This window comes from Serpula lacrymans, assembly GCF_000218685.1.
Source record: "Serpula lacrymans var. lacrymans S7.9 unplaced genomic scaffold SERLAscaffold_9, whole genome shotgun sequence".
Classification (NCBI taxonomy): Eukaryota; Fungi; Basidiomycota; class Agaricomycetes; order Boletales; family Serpulaceae; genus Serpula; species Serpula lacrymans.
In genome coordinates this window covers 1,698,477-1,726,288 of record NW_006763298.1, presented here as the reverse complement: position 1 = coordinate 1,726,288, position 27,812 = coordinate 1,698,477, and the positions used below count along the sequence as shown (strand labels likewise).

General features: G+C 44.2%; 11 protein-coding genes across 11 annotated transcripts; 5 read left to right on the top strand and 6 right to left on the bottom strand.

The window, feature by feature from the left end:
• Window positions 1–739: 739 nt before the first annotated feature.
• Window positions 740–2,787, bottom strand: SERLADRAFT_439971 (uncharacterized protein; the record flags this gene model as incomplete). Its single annotated transcript, XM_007320406.1, has 10 exons — window positions 740–1,010; window positions 1,129–1,201; window positions 1,255–1,444; window positions 1,497–1,510; window positions 1,570–1,687; window positions 1,735–1,850; window positions 1,914–2,065; window positions 2,131–2,319; window positions 2,383–2,512; window positions 2,571–2,787. The coding sequence occupies 10 exons, from the start codon at window positions 2,785–2,787 to the stop codon at window positions 740–742; spliced, it is 1,470 nt and encodes a 489-aa protein (XP_007320468.1).
• A 456-nt stretch (window positions 2,788–3,243) lies between these two features.
• SERLADRAFT_472094 (uncharacterized protein) lies at window positions 3,244–3,777 on the bottom strand (the record flags this gene model as incomplete). Its single annotated transcript, XM_007320405.1, is given in 3 exon segments — window positions 3,244–3,438; window positions 3,492–3,721; window positions 3,737–3,777. 2 exon segments carry the CDS (start codon window positions 3,557–3,559, stop codon window positions 3,336–3,338), a joined length of 171 nt encoding a protein of 56 aa, XP_007320467.1.
• A 5,241-nt stretch (window positions 3,778–9,018) lies between these two features.
• On the bottom strand, window positions 9,019–9,428 carry SERLADRAFT_394394 (uncharacterized protein; the record flags this gene model as incomplete). Its single annotated transcript, XM_007320404.1, has 2 exons — window positions 9,019–9,172; window positions 9,236–9,428. Coding segments are annotated over 2 exons (292 nt in total), but the record flags the coding sequence as incomplete, so codon positions are not given.
• Window positions 9,429–10,638: 1,210 nt separating this feature from the next.
• On the bottom strand, window positions 10,639–10,978 carry SERLADRAFT_439968 (uncharacterized protein; the record flags this gene model as incomplete). The annotated part of the gene is made up of 3 exons (XM_007320403.1): window positions 10,639–10,818; window positions 10,848–10,931; window positions 10,973–10,978. 3 exons carry the CDS (start codon window positions 10,976–10,978, stop codon window positions 10,639–10,641), a joined length of 270 nt encoding a protein of 89 aa, XP_007320465.1.
• Window positions 10,979–11,663: 685 nt separating this feature from the next.
• On the top strand, window positions 11,664–13,079 carry SERLADRAFT_416630 (uncharacterized protein; the record flags this gene model as incomplete). Its single annotated transcript, XM_007320402.1, has 7 exons — window positions 11,664–11,756; window positions 11,813–11,860; window positions 11,914–12,043; window positions 12,177–12,380; window positions 12,584–12,781; window positions 12,836–12,941; window positions 12,992–13,079. The coding sequence occupies 3 exons, from the start codon at window positions 12,223–12,225 to the stop codon at window positions 12,888–12,890; spliced, it is 411 nt and encodes a 136-aa protein (XP_007320464.1).
• A 519-nt stretch (window positions 13,080–13,598) lies between these two features.
• SERLADRAFT_472087 (uncharacterized protein) lies at window positions 13,599–14,281 on the top strand (the record flags this gene model as incomplete). The annotated part of the gene is made up of 5 exons (XM_007320401.1): window positions 13,599–13,865; window positions 13,919–13,939; window positions 13,999–14,040; window positions 14,111–14,131; window positions 14,188–14,281. Coding segments are annotated over 5 exons (336 nt in total), but the record flags the coding sequence as incomplete, so codon positions are not given.
• A 28-nt stretch (window positions 14,282–14,309) lies between these two features.
• On the top strand, window positions 14,310–15,787 carry SERLADRAFT_472085 (uncharacterized protein; the record flags this gene model as incomplete). The annotated part of the gene is made up of 8 exons (XM_007320400.1): window positions 14,310–14,370; window positions 14,425–14,619; window positions 14,673–14,792; window positions 14,855–14,902; window positions 14,957–15,043; window positions 15,115–15,216; window positions 15,279–15,485; window positions 15,543–15,787. The coding sequence occupies 6 exons, from the start codon at window positions 14,737–14,739 to the stop codon at window positions 15,595–15,597; spliced, it is 555 nt and encodes a 184-aa protein (XP_007320462.1).
• Window positions 15,788–20,840: 5,053 nt separating this feature from the next.
• SERLADRAFT_394387 (uncharacterized protein) lies at window positions 20,841–21,184 on the bottom strand (the record flags this gene model as incomplete). Its single annotated transcript, XM_007320399.1, has 1 exon — window positions 20,841–21,184. One exon carries the CDS (start codon window positions 21,147–21,149, stop codon window positions 20,973–20,975), a length of 177 nt encoding a protein of 58 aa, XP_007320461.1.
• A 78-nt stretch (window positions 21,185–21,262) lies between these two features.
• Window positions 21,263–21,678, bottom strand: SERLADRAFT_394382 (uncharacterized protein; the record flags this gene model as incomplete). Its single annotated transcript, XM_007320398.1, has 1 exon — window positions 21,263–21,678. A coding segment is annotated over one exon (178 nt), but the record flags the coding sequence as incomplete, so codon positions are not given.
• A 559-nt stretch (window positions 21,679–22,237) lies between these two features.
• SERLADRAFT_394381 (uncharacterized protein) lies at window positions 22,238–22,539 on the top strand (the record flags this gene model as incomplete). Its single annotated transcript, XM_007320397.1, has 2 exons — window positions 22,238–22,306; window positions 22,411–22,539. Coding segments are annotated over 2 exons (198 nt in total), but the record flags the coding sequence as incomplete, so codon positions are not given.
• A 4,335-nt stretch (window positions 22,540–26,874) lies between these two features.
• SERLADRAFT_439963 (uncharacterized protein) lies at window positions 26,875–27,318 on the top strand (the record flags this gene model as incomplete). Its single annotated transcript, XM_007320396.1, has 1 exon — window positions 26,875–27,318. The coding sequence occupies one exon, from the start codon at window positions 26,875–26,877 to the stop codon at window positions 27,316–27,318; it is 444 nt and encodes a 147-aa protein (XP_007320458.1).
• Window positions 27,319–27,812: the final 494 nt, after the last annotated feature.

Here is a 27,812-nt window from a genome sequence, read left to right as displayed (position 1 = left end):
GTATTCAAAAGACGATGCTTTTGAGGAACGGTATGGTGCATGTAGACTTTTAGTACGGGTTTTGCGGTAAAAGCAGGGATGATATGGGTCTGGTGTTGATGTACATCTACTAGTAGGGACATGAGTATATGACGCGTGATCAACAGCAATCAAGACTTGAACGGAAAGGTGATCGATCAAGTCGATCTATTCAAAAGTAGCACGATCATTTATTACTCAATGGACATGGTATGTGTTAATGAATATATGTCTAACCGACAGTGATAACAGATGACATGTAGCGGTACCAGTGGTTGGAACAACGACGACGTTGGAATGGAAAGAGATGCATATAATAAGTCAGAGGGGTTGGTTTTGTTTTGCAGTACAAAGCTATGTCGCCGTAGCGGCAATTTGTATCAGACACGTTGACAGTAACGTTTAGGTAGTTCCGCCGTGTTTGGTCCTAATGGACGAAACGTGGCGAGATCGAAAGTTAGGGTTAAGATCAGTGACAAGCACTCAACGGGGCTGCACTGTTATATGCTACATAGAAGCTGGCTGCATAACGAGAACACTGACCAAGCACGAGATGATCAAGATGTCTAAGTAAAATGACTGATCATCTGATGCAGCTTTTCGAAGGTTATATCTGGTGACCGTGGTTCAATGTGACATGGAAATGCACGGGGATGACTGACAAGAAAACCACAGCGGCCCTTGATGAGTGCATTCACTTTACAATTTTAGTGGTGAGGACTCACATTGCTATGCCAGTTGTCCACTGGGGTTCGATACCAATCCCCTTCCCCTGATCATCCTTTGCTTTTGTAAACTTGAAGATAGCTAGCAAAGACACGATGGCTGCCCAGACTCCTGCGTTAGCTACATGCTGGCCAGGGCAAGCACGCCGACCAAATCCAAACGCATAATGGATCATATCGTCATTGAGCTTTCCATCAGCTGTAAAAAACCTCTCTGGCATGAATTCCGAGGGATTTGGATACTTGGCCTCATTTTGTGACATTGCCCTGTAATATAATAAGTGACATGAATATAGTGGGAGGAGAGATGACTGGCCAAACATTTGGAACCACTGTCGCTCCTACAAGTAAATCATGAGAAATAAGCCAATTTTTTGCAAGTCACAGATGAGCAGCTAGACCTTTTGGTATCCGATATCCCTCATAAATATCATCATCCACTGCGGCATGCGCAACACCTTGCGAGAACCTCAGGCAACTCTGCCAGTTCTTGATTCAAGATAATGCTCACCTAAAGGTGCAACAGGATGCCATCTGTGAGACTCGCGAAGCACGGCCTCCACATAAGGCAAGGAAGATCGATCATCAAAGTTAGGTAGCCTATCACTGCCCACTACCGAATCTATTTCGGTTTGAGCCCGTTTTTGGACGTCCGGGAATAATATCATGGCAAGCACAAAATCCAAAAGAGTGGACATGGTCTGTTGAATCTATCTTCAAAACACAGAGTGAAGACAATATAAGATTACTAACAGTTTCTGATCCTCCTGAAGGCATATCAGTTGCAACGATCGATATAAAACCTATACAAGTACAATGTTCTCACCAACAACTAGGGTGGAAGCGACACTTTTAATGACTTTCTCAAATTCATCGTGATTATCTTCGTCCTTGATGGTGGCCAAAAGGTCAGAAACTATGCATTTCACAGCCTTGTCGGAATACTACGAACTTTTCAGACGGGAATAGTTACAAGATAGCTGAATCATACCATATGTGATTTTGTATATTGAAATGGTTTCTCAACCATATCCGAGAACATCTCACGGCTTCTGCGCGCTCGGCGTTTGAAACCTGCACCAGGAAACCAGGAGGGGATATGTAACACTACCATAGAGAAACATTATTAGTACCAAAACCAGAGTATGTCTCAATTTTTAGGAAACTTACATAATGGTAAAGCGTCAAGAACAGCTGATGCCTCGGGTGTTGTGACTTCATGAGCGTTTCCGATGGCTTCCTCGATAGTTGCAACAAGCGGGTCACGCCAACGCGCAGTTTCATAACCATACGTGAGACACATTATAGTGGAGATCATCATCCTGACAGTATTTACAGAGATCGTTAGCTATATGAACCCTGGTGTATACAAGCGCTAAAAGCTTACGCCTGTAAGTGATAGGCAAAATTTTCAGGAGTCTCAAGCATGTCAATGAGAAGTTGGTGTGTTTTATGCATTTGTGAAGGGCGGTAGGAAAGGGCAGTAGCTGTACGTAGTTTGTCGTGGAGTAATCGTCTGTGTTGTCTCCACTTGTCGCCGTACCGCAAGAATAGGACATTGAACATGAATCCAAATCTGTGAAAGACACTCACGTAAATCCGAAGTATATATATATATATATAGTTGGAAAGTCCGGACATTTCTGTGGTGTTCAGGAAAGGTCTGTCTGAATAGTTGGACGAACGCTTTTCTAGGAGGTCTTTTGCTACTTTTTCTGAGTTGATAATGATAACATCTTGGTTGAGCATTCGGCAATATATGATATCACCTGGAAGACCGGATTTATAACTGTGAAGTAAGTCTCGTGTTAGAAATGAGATCGATACCATAAACATCTGCCCATTTCTTATAAGTAACCCATGGCTTGTCAGAGTTGGTGGCTTCAAGTGCGTTGCCAACTATGGGGAGTCGTGGGGGGCCGGGAGGAAATCGCAAATGGCCATTCTTATTCGAAGCCTTTCGTACCAGATATTTTGCGATGCCAAATATAGCAAAAAGCGATAAGACAAGGGCCACGGACCGTGTATTCTGCACTTCGAACATGAGTACTGGAGTAAGGAGTGAGCTGCGCCTTCACGAATTAATACGAAGCTGAACTATATAAACACTCGCAACCCAAAGATAAGCAATGAGGTCATCTACCAGGTGACCATTCATAATCTGGTGGCTTGATATCCCTTTGATGTCGGCACCTTACTTGTCTCTCCTAGTACTGGATTGAGCGCAGAGCGGGGTGGTGTGAGAAGATTATAGAGCTCAGCGCATTACGAGTGGCTTCTTCGTATTGTCAAAGGCAGTTGTACTATTGATGTTTAATACAAGTCCGATCATGAGGATCCCATTGAAAACTATGATTTGTTGATCGCGTGAGTAAGATTTCATATACTCAACAAGCAAAATTTACACCTGTCTTTGCGAGATAAGGGTATGAGATAGAATGTGATTTTGTGATTTTTAGGCCAATGGAACTACGGAGAGCTTCGCAACAACCAACAACTCAAAAGAACCGTGACACACAAATTCCGAAGCTGGGTTTGAAGGACATGTCAATCACCTCTGCCAGTGCGATACGTACGTTTTGATTTGAATGCTCAGGTCAAGCTTTGAGCGCTGAGCCATAACGACCATCGCCACTGACAAATATAATTGCAGAATGATTTTCGGCATAGAAGTATGCAAGCCTTGGCCTGGGAGCTAGAAGAAGCGCTGAGGAACAGGAATTAACTTGAATCACGAGGTGTGCTCACTTCCTTTTAAATCCAGTCCCTCGGGCTGTACGCTTTAACATATCTTTGCCCATCGCATCGGTGTACATCGAAGCTTCATCCGCAAGTCTGAGCTGCTGTAGTACGACTCTACCGTGACTCCTCTGATACAGCTCACTGAGTGATTCAAGTTTTGGCGTGCGTCACGCATGCAGCCTGCCAAACAAAATTCTGGAGCTCGTCTATCAATTGATCTGTCGATACCTCAAGTTGCTCTTCGAGTCTTGAAAGCTTGAACTTGAAATTGGATACACGTGGGAGTATCCTCGATGTCTGAATCGGCTCTGGATGTCTATGTCACGGTCAGGGATTCGGTGGCGCAGGCTCGAGAGGTGGATGCTCGCAACAGCACTTTTAATGAGGTTCATGGCACCCAACTCACCAATAAACTAGAAGGCGATAACACAACAATCAACCAATATTTCAATCAATCACACAGTATGTTCTATATTTTTTCACTTATCCATGCCTCTCACATATTCGAACGTATAGCGCACGAAAGGCAAGCGCTCGCAGATTGGCTGTCTCCTCTCAATTTCCGTCAAACACAGAGCGACATCTACGGTTTGCGGCGCGAGGGGACTTCAGAATGGGCACTCAATGATCCGAAATTCAAAGATTGGCAATGTGGAGAGGTAAAAACCCTATGGTGCCCTGGCATTCGTAAGTAGAGTGGCTTATCATCAGCGTCCATGTTGCTCATTGTTAGGCGGGCAGCTGGTGTCGGGAAAACAGTCCTCTCGTAAGTGCTTCGAGACAAAGGTCAGAAATACACCTTGAAAATGCTTTGTTCCTTATAGATCATTCATCATCGATCATCTCATCAAGCATCACAGAAGCCACGATGTTGCGGTGCTCTTCATATATTGCAACTACAAGGAGCAAGCGCAACAATCAGTTTCTCATCTTGTTGCTAGTCTTTTGAAACAACTCGTCCAAGATTTTCCACCTACTTTCCACCGCGTCCAAAGCCAGTATGAGTCTCGTCAAGAACAAAGACTCAGTCCGACTCTGGAAGATGTTCACAGTACATTATTAGCTGAAATAAAGACATTCTCTCAAGTTTTTATTGTCGTTGACGCTTTGGACGAAATCGCAAAGGATGATGGCAGTCACCTTGACCTACTCACTTTGCTTCAATCCCTGGGATGCAATCTACTAGTAACTTCGAGAGATATGGACTCAATTGGGAGAGCTCTTCATGACGTTCACCGCATGGATATTCATGCACACGATGATGATATGCGAATGTACATTGAAGGCTGCATTCGTCCAGGGACATCATTACACGTGCACATTGCCGGGGACTCCACTCTAAGAGAAGAAATTATTGGATGTGTCATAGCATATGCAAAGGGAATGTGAGTTATTTCTGTTTTCTCCTAGGGAATTTAAACTAATTTACCGTTCAAGGTTTCTACTGTGTTGTCTATTTATGGAGTCACTAGCAATCAAACCTACTCGTGGAGATGTTCGAACCGCCCTCAAGGATCTACCAAAGGGTGTGGACACTGCGTATAAGGAAACTGTAAAGAGGATCTGTGGATTACGCGAGGGTCTTCGGGAAATCGCTTTGAATGCCATTATGGTGATCACGTATGCCTACAGACCATTGAGCATCAGGGGGCTTCAGTATATTCTAGCTTTAATTAGAGGACTTGAAATCAGTGACGATGACCTCGTGGATGAGGCCATCATAGTAGATGCTTGCGTTGGCCTGGTCAAGGTCGATGCACAAGATTCTGTGTTTCGCTTTTTTCGTAAGCAACGTGGGTTTCGGTTCATACGCACGCTGTACTAACTCGTTGCTTCTACAAGACTGCACAGTCCAGGAATACTTCGTCGGATACCAAGAATGGCTATACCCAAATTCCCATGCGAAACTCACTTCTATCTGCCTTAAAGCTCTCTCACCGCCATTCCTAGCTGGCATACAAACCCAGGGCTGGAGTGGAGACTTAACTAATTACGCTGCACAATATTGGGGACATCATGCACGTGGAGATTCCGAGAAGACGAACAAGGACGCGATATATGAATTTCTCAATTGTGAGGAGAGTGTAAACATGGCTCTGAACCATGCGGGCGATTACTCTTCCAAGTACGGCGGGGGTTCCACTCTCCACTTATGTGCGTTCTTTGGTTTAGCACAAACCATCGTTTATCAGCTAGAAAACTGCGCTATTGGTGACCATGTCAACTCAAAAACCAGACAGGGTATGACACCGCTCTCGGTTGCTGCTGCAGAAGGACAGGTAGAGGTTGTCAAAGTGTTGCTGGAACGGAATGACGTAGATATTAATTCAAAAGACGAGCGTGGATGGGTACCACTCATGTTCGCGGCGCAACAGGGGCATGAAGAGATCGTCAAACTATTCATGAAGAGGCATGATTTGGATCTTAGCTCGGTGAATAAAAGCGGTGGGACATCTCTCTCCATTTCAGTTCATAACAAACACACGGAGGTTACCAAACTTCTGTTGGCGAAGCAGCTGGGAGTTGGGCCAAGTATAACAACGCTCTTGGAAGCAGCTCAACATGAAAACGTAGAGGCCGTAAAACTATTACTCGAGTTGGAGATACCTGACATGGATATCAACTCAACAAATGAAGATGGATGGTCGCCGCTGTCGTATGCAGCTTCACAGGGACATGCCGAGATTGTGAAACTGTTGTTGGCCAGGGAAGGTGTGGACGTGAATTCAGCGAATAAAGATGGCTGGACACCCCTGTTCTGTGCGGCTCAATGCGACCATGCCACAATTGTGGAACTGTTACTGGCAACCCCCAATATCGATGTCAATTTCAAAGACAAAGAAGGTGTCGCACCACTTTCATGTGCAGCTTCGAACGGACAGGTGGATATCGTAAAACTCCTGCTGGAAAGACATGAAGTGGATGCTGATTCGGTAAATGAAGACGGTTGGACGCCGCTCTTTCGTGCAGCTCAAAACGGCCACGTCGATGTTATGAGACTGTTACTAGCAAAGCCAAAGGTCAATGTCAATTACCAAAGCCAGTTGGGTTATACACCACTCTCGATTGCAGCTCTAAAGGGACGTGAAAATGTGGTCAAGCTATTGCTGACAAGGCATGATATCAATGTCAGGTTGGTAACGGAGGATGGTCAAGCACCACTGGCTTGCGCAGCCCAGTACGGACATGCAGGGATTTTGAAAGCATTCTTGGCGAGGGATGATATAAATCTCAATTCAAGAAATAACAAAGGCGTCACACCACTTTCCAATGCAATCGTAGGTGGACATACCAAGGCAGTGAAACTGTTGCTGTCGAGACCAGAGGTTGATGTCAACTCCAAGAGCAACCTAGGTTTTACGCCACTCACGAACGCAGCGCTAAAGGGGTATGAAGATATCGTCAAGCTATTGCTGTCAAGGCATGATATTGATGCCGGGTTGATGACGCAGTACGGCCAAGCACCGCTAGCATGTGCGGCGCAAAAGGGACATGTAGGGGTTATGAGGTTGTTGTTGTTGAGGGACGATGTAGACCTAAACCCGAGGAATAAGAAAGGTATCACGCCTCTCTCTGAAGCTGTTGTAGGTGGATATACCGATGCGGCGAAGTTGTTGTTGGCAAGACCAGAAGTTAATGTCAACTCGACGAGCAAATTGGGTTTTACGCCACTCACGAACGCAGCTCTAAAGGGGCATACAGACATCGTCAAGCTGTTATTGTCAAGGCATGACATCGATGCCAGCTTAGCGACGGAGGATGGTCAAGCACCACTGGCGTGTGCGGCTCAAAATGGACATGTGGGGGTAATGGAAGTATTGTTGGCGAGGGACGATGTGAATGTCAACTCGAGAAATAAGAAGGGTGTCACCGCACTCTCCGAAGCAGTCGTAGGCGGGCATATCGAGGCCGTCAAGCTCTTGCTGACAAGACCAGAGGTCAATGTCAACTCCAAGAGCAACCTGGGTTTTACGCCACTCACGAATGCTGCTTTCAAGGGACGCGAAAACGTCGCTAAACTACTATTAACAAGGCGTGATCTCAATGTTAACTTGGCAACGGATGATGGTCAAGCACCACTAGCCTGTGCAGCGCAAAATGGACATGCAGGGGTTATGAAAGTAATGTTGGCGAGGGACGGTGTGGATCTCAACCAAAGAAATAAGAAGGGTGTCACACCACTCTCCGAAGCAGTCATAGGCGGACATATCGAGGCCGTCAGGCTCTTGCTGACAAGACCAGAGGTCAATGTCAACTCCAAGAGCAACCTGGGTTTTACGCCACTCACGAATGCCGCTTTCAAAGGACACGAAAATATCGCTAAACTACTTTTGACAAGGCGTGATCTCAATGTTAACTTGGCAACGGATGATGGTCAAGCACCACTAGCCTGTGCAGCGCAAAATGGACATGCAGGGGTTATGAAAGTAATATTGGCGAGGGACGATGTGGATCTCAACCAAAGAAATAAGAAGGGTGTCACGCCACTCTCCGAAGCAGTCGTAGGCAGACATGTCGAGGCCGTCAGGCTCTTGCTGACAAGGCCAGAAGTTGATGTCAATTCTAAAAGCACTGCGGGTTATACACCACTCTCAAATGCAGCTGCAAAGGGATATGAAGATATCGTTAAAGTACTACTATCGAGACATGATCTTGATGTCAACCTGGTGAATGGAGACGGTCGGACTCCGATCTCGTTCGCAGCTCAAAATGGACATGTGCAGGCTACGAAACTGTTATTGACAAGGGATGACGTGGATGTCAACCTGGTAAATAATAAGGGTTGGGCCCCACTCTCGTTCGCAGCTCAAAACGGACATGTGGGGGTTGTGAAAGTACTACTTGCAAATCCTAGAGTGAATCTCAATTCGAAAACCAAGATGGGTGGGACACCACTCTCGGTCGCGGTTCAATTCGGGAAGGGCGAGGTCGTTAAGCTACTACTGGCGAGAGATACGGTGCAGGTCAACTTGGTGAACAATATTGGTCGGACACCACTTTCCTTTGCAGCGGAATATGGGCACTTGGATATCGTAAAACTGTTATTGGCAAGGGAAGGGGTGGATGCTAACCTGAAGGATCGAAATGGTCAAACCCCACTCTCATTCTCAGTTGCTAAAGGCCATACAGAGGTCTCCGAATTGCTGTCGACATGATTTATCTGGCGAAACATCATGGAGGTATTAACGAGGTTGTAAAGGTATGTATATACATATGGAGACTTAATCGGGGACCTGAGACAGCTGACTCATTTATTTATCTGATAGTCCAATGTGCCCACTTTTATTCGATACAACATACCATACTCACTCTAATCCTATAGTCTCAGTGTACGATAATTTGAAGTATTGTACAGGTATCCTGATATAAAAATATATAACTACACTTCATCCTCAGCAAATCGCATAGGAGCTTCTATACCTTGGCCCGCTTACTCCGTCTACGTTTTGCTGATACAGACTCCTGATCAGCATTCTTATTATTTTCATTGACCTCTTCTGTCTCTTGGTTCTCGATTGCATCCCTCTTCCTCTTTTTCGTCCGCACGGAACTTGAGTCCCCAGATTCCCGAGACAGTTTTGATTTCAGCTTTTTTGAATGTGGGTTTTTATCCGTCTCTCCGTTGTTTGCATTTTCCACCACTGCCGCAGTAATCTCGCCTGTATCTAGTTGCGCAGTAAATTCGCTGTGATCGTGATGATGATTGTCAGAATGAGGCGCATCTGTCGGCGGCGGCGATGTGGGCATACTAATAGAGGACGTGGCTTGAGCGTCGGCAGGCTTTGACTGGCTGGCACTATCTCCTTTCTCCGCTTCCTGCTCTTTTGCAGTCTGCGGAGCAGCGAGCGGGTCATACGGCGACGGCGCAATAATGGTGCGGACTTTCTCTACCTCCACGCCTACCTCTCCGCTCTCGTCTTCATCTGCGTCAATCGACATGGGCACTCTCACTTCCCTCACTCCCTCTTCCCCTTCCTTCCCGACCCCCTTCCAAATTCGCTCCCTATACGCGCCCCAGATACGGCCTTTACCATCACCCTCGTCAACCTCCGCGCCAATGACAACCCCAGGGATAAGCACCGATTGTCCCGTGAGTGGATCCGTGTTCACCCAGTGCGGATCGGGCGTGAACGATAGTTTGAATGGGAGGGCGAGAGCGGAGTAGTCGCCCTCGGGATTGTGGGTGACGTGGAGCTGATAGGGCAGGCCTGGGTGTAGAGGGCTGGACGCAGCGGTCTGGGAACGTGTTTGAGGGACGATGCCTTTGAGGAAGAGCGGGGCGGTGGAGTGTGCGCGGGCTTGAAGGGTTGCTGAGGGGTACGGCGTCGAGTCCACATTGGAGCGAGATTTGGATTTGAACTTGGATTTCGACTTGCGGAGGGGCGCCACTTTTTCTGTTATCGTGAACGGGACCCTATAGACACAAGAAAACGAAAGTGAGTAGGTTAGTCCAACATACCGTTTACAAAACATGTAAGACGGTACACACCTCATACGCTCGTGCAGATTCCCAACGAGCTGTCTCGCCTCGACTCTCCGTTGTTCGAGAAGATCAGCGAGATTCTGCATCTTAGGGGTCCCTTTTATGAGCGGATAGGAGCTGGTGAGCTGGTGGAGAGTGCGTCCGAAATCGTGTAGCTGGGTATAGAGGAGTGTGAATTGGGACTCGAGAGTCGAGGGAAGCGGTGAGGCAGTGGCGAAGAGAGGTGGCACATCTGAGAACGGGGAAGGTTGCGTGGTCGGCTCAGTAGGAATGTCGGGGGAGCTCATGATGTTGGTAGCTGAACAAGCTGCATTTGAGCGCGCTGATTTAGGCATGCTTACAGACTTTGGTTCAGTCAGAACGATAGGTTTGAAGGATGTGGATAGCCGAAGATATTAAAATTGGGTTGTTTAAGAGGAAATTTGGGTGGCACCGTGGTACAGGGTGGCCTGATACACTGATAACGTTTGATGAGGGAAAATGTTGACGGTTGGACGTTGAGGCTACCAGGGTGATGGATTTGTGGGCTATGTGGAAGAAATAGGACGAGTGTCCTTGCTTTTAGAAGCCTCACGCCCTTTTTGTTTCTGTTCCTGTTTTTGTTGTGGTTGTGGTGGCTGTTCCTGTAGCGGTTGCTTTGACCGCCGCCATTTCCATTCCACACATGTGCTAGAGCTGCTCTGGCACAAGCCTACCAGATTCGGAGTGAGACATTGATGGCTTCTGATGGGTCTTCGTAGTTGGTTCGGGTTTGAACAAGGTTGCTGCTACTGGTATGTTATTGTCACCTTGAAAGTTATTGTTTTTCGCTACGTTCAGTGCGACTGATTTCAACTCCAGCGACGATGGCTTTAGAGGCGACAGTGAACATGACTCACGTGACGATTGTATCCCGCTGCCAGCGTAAAGTTGAAAACTCGTATATTTGGCTCTTGTTCTACTATGATATCTGCTTGAACAGTCTATGGTCAGAAAACCAAAGTTGTAACGGATAATCATAGACCGACATCGCGCTATAAGCATGCTAATATTGGCTGCGTCTCAAGTGATAGGAGCGCGCAGGGCAACCCAAGTTCAATTTGAAAGCGAGCATGATTATTCTGTTCTAACACTGTCAAAATAGGACATCCTGTGCGTGTCAACTATCAACACTGCCTCGCACTGATTCTATTTATTCTCCTGTCCCTCTGACTCGTATGTCATTCACCTTCATTTGCCAGTGGCAGTTTGTGTCGCCAGCCTGTGTTCTTTCGATCTCCTTTATTTCATAAGCACAGTATGTTAGTGGTGGTGGGATACATTTTTTTACGAAATAAACGCATCAATGGGAGGATGGCGTAGACAGGTAGGCTGTACCAGTCCTGCTCCAGTCGTCTCTAACACATCTCGATGCAGACAACCACAACTCTTTGATACAGTGAGGGGATCAAAAGGCACCAGAAAAGATTCCATGACGCAATCAGGAGGCAGTTTCTCAGCTCAAATCACCACATCGACAGAGATGGTGTCTCAAGAAGAAGGATTTTACGACTATGATCAATCTGAATACAATGAAGCCAACCTCGACCAGGTAATAGAGTGAGTAAGGCCAACTGCCAGAATATATTTCCTCTTATTTGTTGCGTAACTCCAATCCCCTCCCTTTCAGAACTCCAAATGTAAGATCATGGCTTGAAACACCTGATGTAAACCTAGAGACGTGGGTGAACAAGCTACGGAAAACTCACACAGTGAGACCAAGTAAACCGACCCACCTCATCCAGTACTGTATTAGCAAAGGGGTCCCGGTAACTCTTCTGCCTCGTTCCTACTACCATCCTATCCTATTCTCATTATGCGACAGGAAAAGAGCAACTAAAGCAGTGGCTTCTTCAATCACGTCCACGCAATGGTATGTCAACTTTTTAGCTGGTTCTTCCTGCCAAACTGAAAGAAAACAAACAGGGACCTCACACAAGCACGCAGTCAAACACCACAATGTCTTACCTAGCTCGGACGATCTGGTCGTTTCAAACCGTCAGAGCCCGAATTTCCCAACGGCTATCACAACACATGAAAATACCAATCTCGTAAGGTTCGTACATGTACATGAAGTGTAAAATCAAATTATGTGTTTCATCTTTCTCCCATATATGCTTCATCTTACATATAGTTCATATTTGGCAGCCCCATCGCTCAGACTACCACTTGATGATGCTGCCGCACAGGCTATACAGTAGGTTGTTCTGCTCTGAGGTACCTCCGCCAAGGTTGATGAGATTAAGTAGGGATGAATTGGAGCAGCTTCAGACTAGAATGGCTCAGCGTGATATGGCCACTCTGAGCCCCTCGAGTACTAGCTCACTTCCTGATTATCCAACGTCATCCACCAATGACGGGTTTGTGCACTACTCTTATGGGTACCCAAGTAGGTGACTGAACAAAACACGACATAATCAGAATGAATGGACTAGCGAATCTGATACTACGAGAGGCGAATGCGAGTCCTCTGTAGGCATGTGTATGTATCTGGCGGCATTGACTAAAGCAGTAGCAACGGACCCTTCTGGGAGATCAGCTTTGATTATGCTTTTATTTTGCTAAAATCAATTCCATAGCTAATAACTTACGATAGGGATCGAGATGAATGGGCGCAAACCATCACACCTCAGCTGCCTAGGACAAATAGCCAGGGTGGTCCGAGTCCAAGTGGTTCAAGGCTACAGCCTTCAACTTCTATCTTGACTGGAGACACCAAACAAGTTCCTCCTCAAGCCTTACCAATTGCCAATATTGGGCAGTTGCCAGCTCCAGTATTATCCAATGGCAACAGGTTCGTGTTGCCATATCTGGTCCCATGAGCTTACTAACGGGACCCCACACAAAGTAGACATAGGACTATGGCCAAGAAGAAGCGTTATCCCTCGCTGAAGCCTTGTTAATTTCAATCGATAGACCAAATAAAATAGATCACTCAGAGCGCGGCTGTGATAGTGAGTCTGCCCTATTTTAAGACTGAAACCGGAAGTTTATGTGGAACTAGCTTTATCCAACTGTATCACTGCAGTACTTAAGTAGATGAACCTAGCATACATAGAAGACGCGGTCTATGCATCAGTAGATTTTAGCTTGCTCTTACTAAATCTTTCCTCCACAGTTCTAATTTACGTCCCTGTTTCTTTCTGCTCGCCGGAAAATAGCGAATGGGTCCGAGATGGACCTTCTCAATCTCTCCATCATGTACATTCATTGGCATCATCATCCTCACTTCCCTCAACCCTCCTCCCCATCACTCCCGTCCACTTTCAAAATTCTCTTTCTGTACACAATGACTCGAGCAAGATTGTTGTTGTACTACTGCTGAGACCGTGACTGGATACTTCGGTAGGCATGGTCTGGCTGGTTTTAAAGACTGCTATAGATGTCTTTATAGTGCAGGGGGTCATGCTGGCGCACATCACTCTTCTGTCACCACAACGTCGTCGTAATAAGAGTCAATGGCCTGCAAAACAGAATTATCCAATAGACTGTTAATTTAAATCCGCGTTACATCACTGCCTCTCCTTTCAAGTTGGATACCGTGATGGACCGATGGAGGCGTTGGCAGGCCCATAATTGAATGCACAGGATACTTACTCCAAATTCAGCTTGGAGGCCTGATGCTTTCCCTCCGTTCTCACACCATCAACACAGGATAGTTACTGTTCCTTGACTTTAACACTGCCTGTGTGAGTATATTTATTCGTCGTCTACTGACTGATGCTCTATTCCATATCTGCCATGCCCCCCATTCCTATCCCACCGTCAACGTCTCCCTACGCTGACAGCGAACTAGAGAGATCCGATGAAAAACTTGCTCTCTTTGCGTCTGTGAATGCAAAACAGTGCGTTAAAGATGTCGACGATGTCCAACAAGGGTAAGACATCGTTATGGCATTTTGTACATCCTATGTCTTATTCATTACTCCAGTATTGAGCATTCCGACCGCTCGTGAGATTCTCTATGGTAGCAATGCTCTCATGTCCTATATATGCTGACCAAAGTTATAGGAGTAGAGACAATCAAGTTGAAAATGACAGTTACGAGCTTGTGTGAGTATAGCTATTGTATGCCCGTCAGGGTGAACTCACTTGCATCATAATCTATTTCGTCTATCTGCAGCCCAGGATCCCTTAAGCGACGGTGAGTCAGAAAAAGATGAGTTCTAGTACTCATTTTTCAAACCTCGTTGCATTCAGTGTGCAAGCAGCAGAAGAAGAAAGCCCAATAAAAGAGCCACATTTATTGAAGGTTGACGCAAACGGGTTGGCCATATTCCAAGGAACTCCCTGGTATGAACGCAGACCACCGCAAGCTCTACGGGCACGTCGTGCCATACCAGCCAAAGCGGTAGCTCCTTCTCCTGCCACGTTGACTCAATGGTATGGCAGCTTCTCAGTCGTCTAGATCCCCCAGCCAAGCTGAGTAGCAATTAGGGATTTGGCACAAAGGCGTCTCATTGCAGCAGCCAAACGCCATAAAGTCTCAATCAGCCCAGGAGGTCTGGACAAAAAGGAGCATATTCAAACTGAAATCACTCAGTGTCGTGATTTCTCGGGTAATCCAACCACCCTGGCCTATTCAAGTTCAAGCTTGCAGCCCAGATCGTCAACATTGTCCGGCAATGACAGGTTTGTGTGATGCTCTTATAGGTTACTGAGTATGTTACACAATGCTTTAACAGGTCCCAATACGTGAGGAAGCAAAACAACACTTCAAATAGTCTGATCCTACAGCCTCCAATTCATATGCCAAACAGAGACCCCAAACAATCTGCCTCTGATGCTTTGTATGTCAATGACAGGTACGTATCACGTAGCGTGCTCGTATTCAAGATATATCAATTGCTATCTCCAAAACTCAAAGGACGAGCACAGGGCGATCTGGAAAACCTATGACACACCAAGAGCCGTCGTGAGTGACCAAGTTGCAAAATTTAGGTCTTTGCAGGATTTATCGATCAGATAGCAAACCTGGCATTGTCAGGAACACGCTTCTGATGCGTAGTCAAATGTCTAGCCTCCCCTGCTCAACCAAAGGAATAGCATTGTCGAGGTATATTACTTGGTTTACTTGGTAAAGCGCGAGCTACTAAATAAGTTGAGCTGAATGACCGCCAATTGTAGGGATACGGCTGAACCTGGGAACAATATGACCCGTCAAAAATGGCCCGTAGCTAATGCAGAACGTCTCACAACTATGGCAGCGGCACGGGACCCCTCTTTGAGGTCAGAGAGGCAATTTATTATGTTTCGACTTGGTAGATGTCCTAGCTAATGATGTTTATTAGGGACCTGAATGAACTCCCAACCAAAATACATCAGATGGCTAGGCCAAATGACCAAAGTGGAACCAGTCCGAATAATTCAAGCTTACAGCCTTCAACTTCTATCTCAACTGGGGATATCAGTCAAATCCCTCCTCAAACTTTACCAACTGAAAGCACCAATCCGCTGCCAGAACCATTACCCACTAAAGAATCATCCAATAGCGGCAGGTTTGTGACTTCGTGTTCTTATTGTGCCCAGACATCTTTTGACTGGGCTATGTTAAGAGGATATAGGGCCGCACCCAACAGGAGGCGGTATCCCCCACTCAGGCCTTGCTAATTGGCAGTAATTACACTATATGGTGCACTTCAAATGCAACTGTGGTGATGATTAGACCCTATTCTGGGATTGAAGCCCATTAGAAGTCATATATGACTTGCTTTATCTTGCATGCAAAACACTTTAAACACATTGCTCCACAGTAGGTAGACTACTAAAATATACAAATATATATGTTGTTGGCCCCGGCAAGTCGAGGATGCAAGTATAGGCAAGAATCAAAGCAAGATTGATATATGCTACCTTGCAGTCTTAGTAAATACACTACACACACAGTTGAGCTATGTAGCTATGTAAATGAAAGTATGATGATGCGGATGTATGTTGTTGGTGTATAGTCGTCTTTGGGCTAGGTAATGCATGATGTCTGGTAACTAATCCAAACACTATCTGTGCTTTTCTCTCTTACACCATCTTGTCATATTGTATTGTAATTTTTGTAGGGTTCTGTGCTCAAAACCAAAATTGTGAATCTGGCCCACCCTTGGCAGCACTTTCAAGAGGCTCCCATGTCTTACAGATGGGGTTTCTATGTTAGCGATAACCCATCTGAAAGACCACCCTCTCTGAAGAGGGTCCCCCTAAAATCCCAATATATTTTTTGTCCTCAAATTGTTGTTTCAAGGATTTACATAAATATATGTGGAGAGTATCTCCATATTATTATGATCATTGCTATAATACACCAAAATGTTACCCTCTTTGTATGCTCTTTGAGAGCCTCTGTGGGAGCCTCCCCATCAATACATCAAAGGAATGTTCCAGAAGAATGTCCCAAATATGGATATAAATCATCTGTAAAACCCTTATCCCCTATACCGAGTTAACGGAGGGATGAAGGCTCAAATCAAACAAGTAGCGTTACAAATAGCGATTGAGAATTAATCAACAACTGAGGAAAGTATGTACATGGTGGTCTACTATATATATGTTTCTGAAAGTCAGCCATGAGGCGCTGACTGATGTTCTTTGTAATGGTTCTAGACTTTGGTCACGTGATGGCCACGTGATCTGATATAACTACATATTATGTTATCCGCGCTAAAGCAGCAGCTTAACATATCTTATCTGTCATGTGATCAGATATCAAAGAAAATGAAAAAAGGAAACTAGCGCTCAGACTAGCGCTTCTGGTTCAAGTCGTGACATTACCCCCTCCTTAGGACTTTCGTCCTGAAAGTAGGGGTCCATCTTTCCGTTTTCCCAATTAAACAATTGTTTTCGGACTCTGGTCATTGTGAAATTTTTGAAGGGTTGGAAATGTAATTGAAATCGGATCCGTCGGGGTGCACTGGGGTTGTTATCGTGGAATGTTTTTACTTTGTCAGGTGAGTTGTTTAGGTGTTGTTCGGGTTCCCACATGCGTTCCTCTTTTGGATAGTTCTTCCAATGTACTAAGTATTCTAATTTCCCTCGTTTTAGTCGTGAGTCTAGAACTTCTTCGACTTCGTATTCTTCTTGTCCGTCTACTATTACCGGCGGTATCGGTTTAGGTTTCTGTTGGGAAGGGAACTGTGGTTCTTTGTACGGCGTGAGTTTTATCTCGTTAAAGACCGGATGAATGGGCTGCCATGTCGGTGGTAATGCTAGTTTATAGGCCGATTCGCCTATCTTTTCCAGTATCTCGAACGGGCCATGTCTCTTATCGTCCAGTTTCTTAGCTGGTCGATCCGTTGAGATATTTGTTGCTTCCACATACACCTTATCTCCTACTCTATATTCCACTGCTTCTCTTTTCTTCTTATCGTACTGCCTCTTCATCTGTTCAGCTGCCTTTTGCAGCGACTCTTCTGCTTTCTTTCTCGTTTCTGTCATTCTTTTTACGAAATCTTCCGCATTTTCGTTCTTCACCCCCACTTTCACTACTTCCTGTGTTCTCGGATGATGTCCATGATTCAAGTAGAACGGGCTATATCCCGTTGCAGAATGTTGTTTGTTATTGTAAGAGAATTCTGCTAGGGTAAGCCATTCTGCCCAATCATCTTGTTTATGGTTTACGAAGATTCTGAGATACTGCTCTATCTCTTGATTGATCCTCTCCGTTTGTCCATCCGTTTGTGGGTGCCAAGCCGTTGATGGGTTTGCTTTTATCTGAAGAAGCGTATGTAGATCTTTCATGAATTTTGAAACGAACTGCGGTCCTCGATCTGAGATGATCTTTTCGGGTATGCCGTGGTTTCTGAATACATGATCTCTAAATAATCGTGCCACTCCTTCCGATGTGATTTCCATCTGCGTGGGAATTACCTTGATCATTTTTGTGAACCGATCTACTATTACCATTATCATGTTATATCCATTTGATTCTGGTAATGGTCCGATCAGATCTACCGATATGATCTGCCACGGTTTATCCGGGATTTCATTTGGATGGAGCGGTGCTGCTTTCTTTTTATGGTCTGTCTTGGTTCTTTGGCAGACTTCGCATCCATCTACGTATCTCGTGATATCTCTGTCCATATAGGGCCACCAGTATTGTTGAGTGATTAGCTCTTTTGTCTTATATCTTCCTGGATGACCTGCAATGACGGAGTCGTGGTTTCGTCGGATGATTTCTTCCCTTAATGCGGCATCTTTCGGTACATAGATCCTGCCTTTGAATACTATGCAACCGTCTTCGTCTAGCCAGCCATCCTCTCTCCTCTCTATCTTTCCTTTCATCTTTTTTATCAGCTCATCTACATTTCCTTTTCTCTTTGTAATCCACTTTGAAATCTCCAATTCTTTCTCTTGACTGTCTGCGATCCTTTGTCTTTGTTCTGGGGAGAGAGTCATTCTTACAAATAGTTTCTCATCCAGTAGCACGACGTCTTCGTTGTCGTTTTCTCCTTTGTTATGATCTGATCGCCTTGAGAGAAGATCTGCTTTTATATGCTTCCTTCCTGGCATATGATGTATCGTGAAATGATACTGGCTCAACTCCGTCATCCACCGCGCCTGTCTCCTGTTCAACTTCTTTGGTTCTTTGAAATACAGCAGATTTTGATGATCTGTCCATATCTCAAATTCCTCTTCTGCGTCTATTAAGTAATGTCTCCATTCGTTAAGTGCCGTCATGATGGCAAGAAGTTCTTTGTCATAGATCTCGTAATTGCGTTCTGTGGGGTTTAACGCTTTGGAGAGGTATGCAATTGGCTTCCAGTCATCCTTTTGTCTTTGTGATAAGACAGCACCCATAGCGAAGTCACTACTGTCTGCTTCTACTTTGTATTGGCCATGTGGTACTGGGAGAGCTAACACTGGGGCTGAAGCTACACGTTGTTTTAATGTGTTAAATGCTTCTTGTTGTTCATTTCCCCAAATGAAGTCCTCTTTTCCCGTTAACTTGGTCAATGGTTTGGCTACTTCCCCGAAGCCCTCTATGAATCTTCGATAGAAATTTACAAATCCCAAGAATGCCTGTATATCCTTTTTATTTTTGCATTCTGGCCATTTGCTAATTCCTTCTACTTTTACCGGATCCATGCGAATTTCATTCTCTGAGATGATCAGTCCCAGGTATTCTACTTCTGTCTGTTCGAAATCGCATTTCTCTGGTTTAAGATAGAGATGATTCTTTCTTAGGATTTCTAACACACGTCGCGTCGTTGCTCGGTGCATTTCTATATCCTTTGTGAATATCATGATATCATCTAGATATATGATTACTAATCCTTCATCTATCAACTCTTTGAAAAGCGTGTTCATCATCATTTGGAACGTGGCGGGGGAATTTGTCAGTCCGAAGAACATGACTAATGGTTCGAATAATCCCCGGTTTGTCCTAAACGCCGCCTTATGCTCGTCTCCTTCCCTCATTCGTATATTGCTATATCCCCATCTTACATCCAACTTTGTGAAGTATTTTGCTCCACTCAATTTGTCTACTAGTTCCCCGATCAACGGAAGTGGATATCTATTTTTTATAGTGATATTGTTTAGCTTCCTATAATCTTGAACTGGTCTCAACTTCCCGTCTTTCTTTTTAATGAAGAAGAATGGTGATGCGAATGGGGATTTTGATGGTCTTATTCGTCCCAATTCTAGATTCTCTTTTAGGAACGCATCTAGCTCTTCTTGCTCTCCTCTTGCCAATGGATAGATCTTGCAATCTAGGGAGTGATCTCCCGGTATCAGTTCGATTGCGTGATCCCATTGCCTTCTTTCAGGTAACGTGTCAAACTCCTTTTTATCAAATACGTCTTTGTATTGATGAAGGTGTTTTGGCACTATCTTTTCGAATCCTCCTTCTTTTTGATCTTTGCCTGCGGCTTCTGCTAGCTTCTGTGCCATTGTGCCTTGGGCTCTGATATGGTAATATTGATCGTCGATCGTGGCATCTTCGGAATTATGGAGATTCACCTGTATCATCCTCTCGTCTTCTCTTAGTTCCTCAAAGAATATTTCCGGATCCTCCTCTGGATCAGAGACTCGGATTCTCGGTCTGCATTCTTCAGGACATCTTTCAAAGGTCAACTTTGATTCTTTCCAGTCTATTTTAGGATTATGTTTGTTCAACCATTCATGTCCTAGAAACATTTTTCCGTTACCTAGATTGGTTACGGCAAGATATATCTTCTCGACGTGTCCGTCGATTTCCATGAGCAGTATTACAAATTCATTGATGGCTCCGTTTTTATTAAGAGTTCCATCTGCATTATAGACTGGAATAGGTCTCGGTATCTTCCTTGTCTCATATCTTTTGTCTTTCACAAATTGGGAGTCAATGCAACTCCCCATACATCCACTGTCCAATAGTGCTTCGACTGTTTCTGATTGGAGAGTATCTAATGTAGTAAGCTTACATTTTACGTTCATTTGATTGCCTTGGGTGCCCCTAATGTACTTTTTTGGGGAGGCAATTTCTATGATCGCTTGTATAGCTTCTACTTTTGGTAACCGGTTGATTTCTTTTATTGTTTCCCGGGTTACTTCTCTTGCTCTCTTTTTATGTGTCCAGGCACTCAGAATCCCAATGGATCTTTCTTCCTTTTGGTCTCTTAGCCTGTCTACTACCCATTCTGGGGTCCAGACCTCCGTTCTAGGTTTTTTTAGAGGGGCTCCTGACCTCTCTTCTACAGTCTCTGCTGCGTTTTTCTCCGTAGAGCTCGCCGCATCGGGTGTAGGAATCTTAGGTTCTATCGTAAATGCTGCGCTTTTTAGTGATTCGCCCGCCGTCGAAACTGCGGATGTCTTATCACTCTGCGCCGCTTTTACTCTAGTTGCATCTTTTTCGTTTCGGATTTCTTTCTTTGTCTGAGTAAAAATAGTTTTATTGTCATCCGCGCTAAAGCTGCAGCGTAACAATTCTGAGTCATATGTATCTACAGTCAAAGGAAAAAATTGATTCGAAACGTCTTTAGGCTCAGTCGGTCGATGTGGTACCGCTGGCCTCTTTAAAAACCCTCAAGGAGTTTTTCCCTTTCCTCTTTCGTCATCTTTTCTAAGAACTCTCGGACATTAAATTGTGGCTTCCTTTTTTGTGCGTCTTTGCACTCGAAGCTTCTATGTCCCTTTTCTCCGCATCGGTAGCATCGTCCCTCCGTGCGGAACTTTGCTTTATCTACCTCCATTCTTTCTCCGCTACCGGTATAGGTATACCCGGTTCCGTCCTTTTTCTTCTCTCCTTCTTTCTTTTGTTCCGAATAGGGTTTCTTCCCGATATCGGAACCTTTTTTCTCTTTTTCTCTCTCTCTCCAAATATAGTCTATTCTGATGAGTTCCCTTTTCCATTCTTGGTAATCTCTTGGAATGTGCCCGCCGTAGATCACCCTATCTACTAGCGGCTTGTTCATATTCCTTCTGAGTAAAGATACTAGGAACTCTTCATTTATTCTATTTGTGTATCCCGCCCATCTTTTCTTCTCCTCAAACCTTTCAAAGAAGGCTTGGGCGGTTTCATTGCCCTGTCTCAGGGTCAGTATTTCGTTCTTGGCAGTTTCTTTTTCAAAACTGTCCTTGAACCTTTCTTCCATTTTGTCCGCAAAATACGGCCAACTTCCGTACGTGTTTGTAATATCGAGCCCCAACTGTTGGGCATCGACTCGGTTCTCTAGCCAATCGGTCCGGAAGGCCGCGGCTTCTCCTTCTTTCATAAAAGATAGCACAAAGCTTATCTTCTTTCGATCATCTTTGAAATATACCGCATCATCTTCGAAATGCAGTAATAAGGACTCTCTAAAGGCCCTGTACTTTTTCTTATCTCCGGAGAAGTTCTCGGGTTTCTCCAGTGCCGTTCTACTTCTTTCCACCTTTTCTGGAGGTGGCGGTATCTGTTTCTTTAGTTTTCTTTGCAAGACGCTCACTTCTTCGAGTGCCTCGTCTAGCTGCGATTGGTAATGCATTTGCGTTTGTCTTATCGCCTTTTCTACTTCTTGTTTTACGTATGCTTCCAATCGCGCTTCTTTCGGGGGGGGAGTGTCTATTCTGGGTAATGCGTCCATCATTTCCCTGGTAAATGCACTGTCCGTGCTGTTGGATGGCTCGGGCAGATCGCGATATTCTAGGTTGGACATTAAACGTGAGTTGGGGAGGAGGGGGAGTTTCGGATTTGATTAAAGGGGATGGTATTCTGATGGGTTCTATTTCTGGTAAAGGGAATTTCCCTTTGAATACGTAATCTTGAGAGTAAATGTGTTGCTCTCCGATCCAAATGTAAAAGTCTCTACTAAGCATAGAAAGGAGTTCACCAGTGATAAGCTGGATCGATACACCGCTTTCTAAGATCCTAGTAGTCTATCTATTCTCTTTGAGTCAAAGTGGTCCTCTTCAGCCCACTACTGACTATGTAGGTATGGTAACTATTTTTGTATTTTATGAATTTTATGTAAAAAGTATAGTGATAAATTGGGGTCCGAACGGTTGTCCCAATGTGACCAGCTTATTAAGCTTTCAGTCCTTCTCCCGACTGGCGGACGCAAATGCGCGGCCTGGTCAGAGGAAATCGAAAATGAAACTAGGTAAAACCGAGAAAATCCCAATGGTTCCACACCAAAGAGATTATAGTGATATAAATGTATTTATAGGGGGATGGTTACGAAGGAGTCTTGGGATGAGGAAGGTGATACGTTGGCGGGAAAGAAAGATAAGATGGTGTCGGGGCGAGTAGGGATGTGATGGAGTGGAAGAGTAGTGGTAGTTTGGGTTGAGTGTTTGAGTAGGGTTAGGATTAGTAGGATGATGATGATGGTGACGATGATGGTTGTTAGGATTGTTGCTGTTAAGTTCATAAACGGTACTTGTAGCAGTTGTTGATTGTGTAAAACCTCTATCCCCTATACCGAGTTAACGGAGGGATAAAAGCTTAAATCAAACAAGTAGCGTTTTTCAAGTAGCGATTGAGAATTAATCAACAACTGAGGAAAGTATGTACATGATGGTCTACTATATATATGTTTCTGAAAGTCAGCCATGAGGCGCTGACTGAGCTAACATGCAGTAGCCATGAGGCGCTGACTGATGTTCTTTGTAATAATTCTAGACTCGTGTCACGTGGTGGTCACGTGATCTGATATAACTACGTATTATGTTATCCGCGCTAAAGCAGCAGCTTAACATATCTTATCTGTCATGTGATCAGATGTAAAAGAAAAAGAAAAAGAAACTTAGCGCTTAGACTAGCGCTTCTGGTTCAAGTCGTGACAGAGACCCACCATCCCTCCAGCCTCTGTAGTCCCCAGTAGCAATTGGATTACTATACCCAAAATCACTGCCGAGAGCCTCTTCAGAGGTTTCTAGAAAACTGACCAAAAAGTGGATTGGCCCTTACCGGATTAAGGAAGTCAAACCCAACACAGTGGAGCTGGAACTCCCAAAAAGAATGAGGGTAGTACCCACGGTCAATATTAGCCGTGTGAAACCTTACAAAGGGCTGCTGCCGGGACAGCGCGTAGATTGGCCCGGACCGGTTGTAGTCACCCAGGAAGGTGAAGAAGAGTTCAAAGTCGAACGGGTGGTGGATGCACACTTGAAGCATGGTAAATTAGAGTTCCTAGTCCTATGGAAGGGCTATGGAGACGAGGACAGAACGTGGGAGCCAGAAGCCCATCTGGATAACTCCCACAACGCTGTTTGCAACTTTTATTCTAAGAATCCCTCAGCTCCTAGGAAGCTTAGAGGCATGGATTCAAAACTTTTTAATTCTCTTTTTCGAACTATGCCCGAAAATTTAACCACTACCTCCGGTATTTGGTCTCGCCTGGAAGTCGAACCTTAGAGGGGGGGTAGTGTTACGATAACACAATTTTCGGACCTTTCCTTTCATTTTCAATCTCCGCTATAACCTTGTACTTTAGCTTTCACACAGGGTGCCACGCGGCACTTCCCCTTTTGTTCAAACTCCTCTTTCTCGCGCCGCGTTACCTTTCTTCTTATCTTAGATACAACTCTCTCACGCAGTGGAGCTGATCATGCGGTTTAGACCCCATGACATTATCAGCCACTGTTTTTATCAAACTGTACAGTACATAAGTACAAACACTCTGTATTAGTATATATACCCCAATAGATCCAGGAGACTCCTCAGCGAGTCCTCTTGTTGTTAACCAACAAACTCACTGCAGCCTAAGGGGTAACCACCCCCATCATCTTCTTTATAGTGTGTTTCTGTGTGCGCCAGAGTAAGTCACTCTTGGTTGTTACAGTGCATAGCCTACCTTTCCTTTACTATATAAACCCCTGTATTCTACCTTGTAAACAACAAAAAATCCAATCCAGACTTCTTCTCTAATCTCAAGTTCACTACTCACTGCTACTTGTGATCCAGTGTGGTCACAGCCCTTCCCACTGCTACTACTGTTAACTGCTGTCATTGTCACTCTCCACTTCTGAAGTCATTGTTATCCATTTCAATTAGAGTCCTTCTGAGCACTACATTCTGTGCATCAGAAACCTGCTATCACTGGGAACCTCATCACCTCGTCATTCTCAAACTTACCTTGTGCTATAATTAGCCAGGTAGTGCTTGTTCATACTCATCCCAAAGCCCCTATTTTCTATCTTCCAACTATCCCTCCTCCTCAAAACCCACACCCATACATCTCTGGGTTTTACTTTGAAGGATCATTTTTTTATGTACCACCCCACAAACAACCAGACCACTCCACTGTTTTAGGAGGCAGAGTCCATAAACAAGTTCCATGGAATCTAGGAGGATTGTGTGTTAGTTTATTTTTTGTGTGTGATTTTCTAACAACAGTACTCATCATGGACAATAAGTAGATATTTCCAGCCTTGTGATAATATCAATAAAATGCCGTCAAAGTCGACGCAAATTTACTGTGATAAATGTAAAACCTGAAATGAAATCACTGAATTTACAACTACATTGCTACACATGGTAACATTATCACACTTCATATCTGATGTTGCAAATGGCTAAAATTCTTTCCATCTTATTTGAGCATTATTGTCATGCGGTTATCTTCCCCTGAAAATATTAAATGCCATTGACCTTTTTCCTGGACCCATAGGTTCCAGGTTTCCAAATGCCAATTGTCTGCAGTGATTTCTACAGACCTTTTTGTATTTAGTCATGCATGTTTATGCCATCATTATTTTTCAACATGAGTCCATCAGTGCTATCAGCCTGCAGGTTCTCCCTTCATAGCTGGGCTGATTCCTTTCAATAACATGTGTGGATACTAGGAAATTATTCTGGATCTTACCAAACTTTAGAGCTCGTTCAGACACCCAGGACTGAAGCCATAAGCAAAACTTTGGGTCAGTGCCAAATGAAACCAAATATGCGGACTTCAAAAAACTTATCCCGCCCTGTCATGTTCCATCTCTGTCAACCTTATCTTAAGCATGGACATCAGGAAAACGTGACTTAGATATAAATACAATAAATTGCAAAATATATGCTATAATAGCAAAAATATCTGTTATATCTATAAGTGTGATCCTTGCAAAGTCCCCTACTCTAAATGCATGATTATCAATAAATACCAGTTTAGAGTATTGCTATATCATAAAAAGTGGTTTATAGCACAGTCGTTAAAACAAAAATGACTTTGCACTTTTTCACTATAATTTACTCTAAATGCAATTGTATCAATCCATACTCAATCATATCCAAAAAAAGCACTAATAAAGCAAATTAATTATATTGATTTTTAAAAACGCTGCAGCAGTAATATTTATAAAAATGATTTTGACACTTTTGCTGCTTCCTCTAAAGCATCAAAATCAAATATAAGCTCAGAAACATCAGCTTGCCCCCTCCCCCCACTGTTATACAACTATTCCTACAATCATACTTGAGGTTAAGAAAACATTTTAATATAAATATGTAGTAAGCTCTTACCAAATATATTCATCAACCCCACCAACCACAGCCACCAGGTATGTAGGAGAACATTTCTGAAAGTTGTCCAGCAACCTCATATGATGATCCCACCTTGTAAAAGTATAATAAGTACAGATTTATAGTGATTGAGGTGACGTACCTAGCAGAAAATGCTGTCTCTGAGAATTCTATTGTGGCATTGTTGATAGCACCTAGCAAAGCACATTCAATCTGGTAAACAATATTGATTGTTAATTTTATTCAAAAAAAGATATGAACACTTACAGAGCATGCTACTAGAGCCAAAGGTCTTTCAGAAGTAGCCTAGAAATTGTGAATAGTAATATCAAATAACACCAACATAAATAAATTTGATCATGTCACTGTTTTAGTTTGAAGGTGGTGATGATGGAGAAGGAGTACTTTTTGCAGCTCTGCCCCTGGCCATCAGATAACTGCATTGTTTAGAATGTATAATCCTAGGTATTGGAGTCCTGAAAACCAAGCCAATGATACAAATTCAGTATACGTGGCAAAGATGAAAAATACAAATGATACAAACAAATACAAATCTAAAATAATAGTTTCAGCAGGTGAAAAATCCTTGCACACCAATATAGGGAGAATATGACAGTGAAAATATACCAAATCCAATGCACCAAGGCCCTTCTTTACAAGTACTGAGAAAGACTGGTCTATTTGCAGCCCGAATGGTTGAACCCATTTGAGTTTTTATTTTGGTTTGGTATAGTATTGAAATGACAATGTGAAAAGGTAAATAAAATTCCCATATTTTGACACTGTGTGCCACAGTGGTAAGCCATAATAGAGGGCGGGAGTGCACTGCAGCACAGTAGCACTTTCCCACAGTTGACAACACATTTTGCTCAACACTATAGGCATTATAGAGAGATCTGACCGCTTTTTGAGACATTTAAACTCCGATTGTAACACTTTCCTGCACCTCAAGCCAGCCACTTTTTAATCCATTATCCGAAACATGTACTTGTATGAGAAATTGTCACTGTAATATTTATGATACTACCTCTGCATCAGCGTCTCCCTTGGAGCGTGGCCCCGGCAAGACAACTACTAGGGTGCTTGATTCTGGTAAAAATAAAAATAAAAACATAGAAAATATTAAGGTAGAAAAACATGTTTCTCTCGATTCTTCTTCTTTGGAGCCACCTTCCCCTGAAATCCCAAAGTGTGTGTTGATGCGCACATATTTATTCCAAAAGGAGATCCATTTAGATATTGGTGTGGAAAACCTTGCCTGGGGCATAGTACACCCAACCAGCGCACTGCTTGATTCAGGCGCTAACAGAATCTTCATAGACCAGGTCTGGGCGGAGAAAATTGGACTCCCCCTTGTAAAATTGGATATGTCTATTCCCATCTATAACATTGACAGTACACTTAACGCGGTGTCATGCACCAAAGTTGATTGGTAGCATGGACAGGTGTCAATAACGAAGCGAATATTCAAAAAGACTCGCCTTTGCGCCACACAGGCACAGTGCCACATGGAATAGTAATTAATATTGCCCTTTTCAAACTTGTGGCTGATCAGCACCACCTCTATTAGGCAATCCAGTCACGCTCACCTTTGCTTTTCCATCCGGTACTTTCCGCATTTCGGCATTTCGGCAAATTTTCGCGTCGCCACTGGCTACACATTGCATTGCGCCCTCGCTTTTGTCGTTTCCCTTGCTCCCCTTCCTTTGCCTAGCCCCACCATGGGCCCCTTCCTCTCCTTTTTATTCTCACCTGACAGTCGTTTCTGGATCCCCATTCTAATCCACTTTTCCATCACCTCCACCCTCCTCCTCCTCATCTTACTTGCACCCCCACCATTTCTGATGTCACCACTTCCTGTCCGCTTCCGTCGCCGATCCGTTGACTACCACGTGCCACTGCTGATATCAGCAAAGCCCCGGCGGCCGGT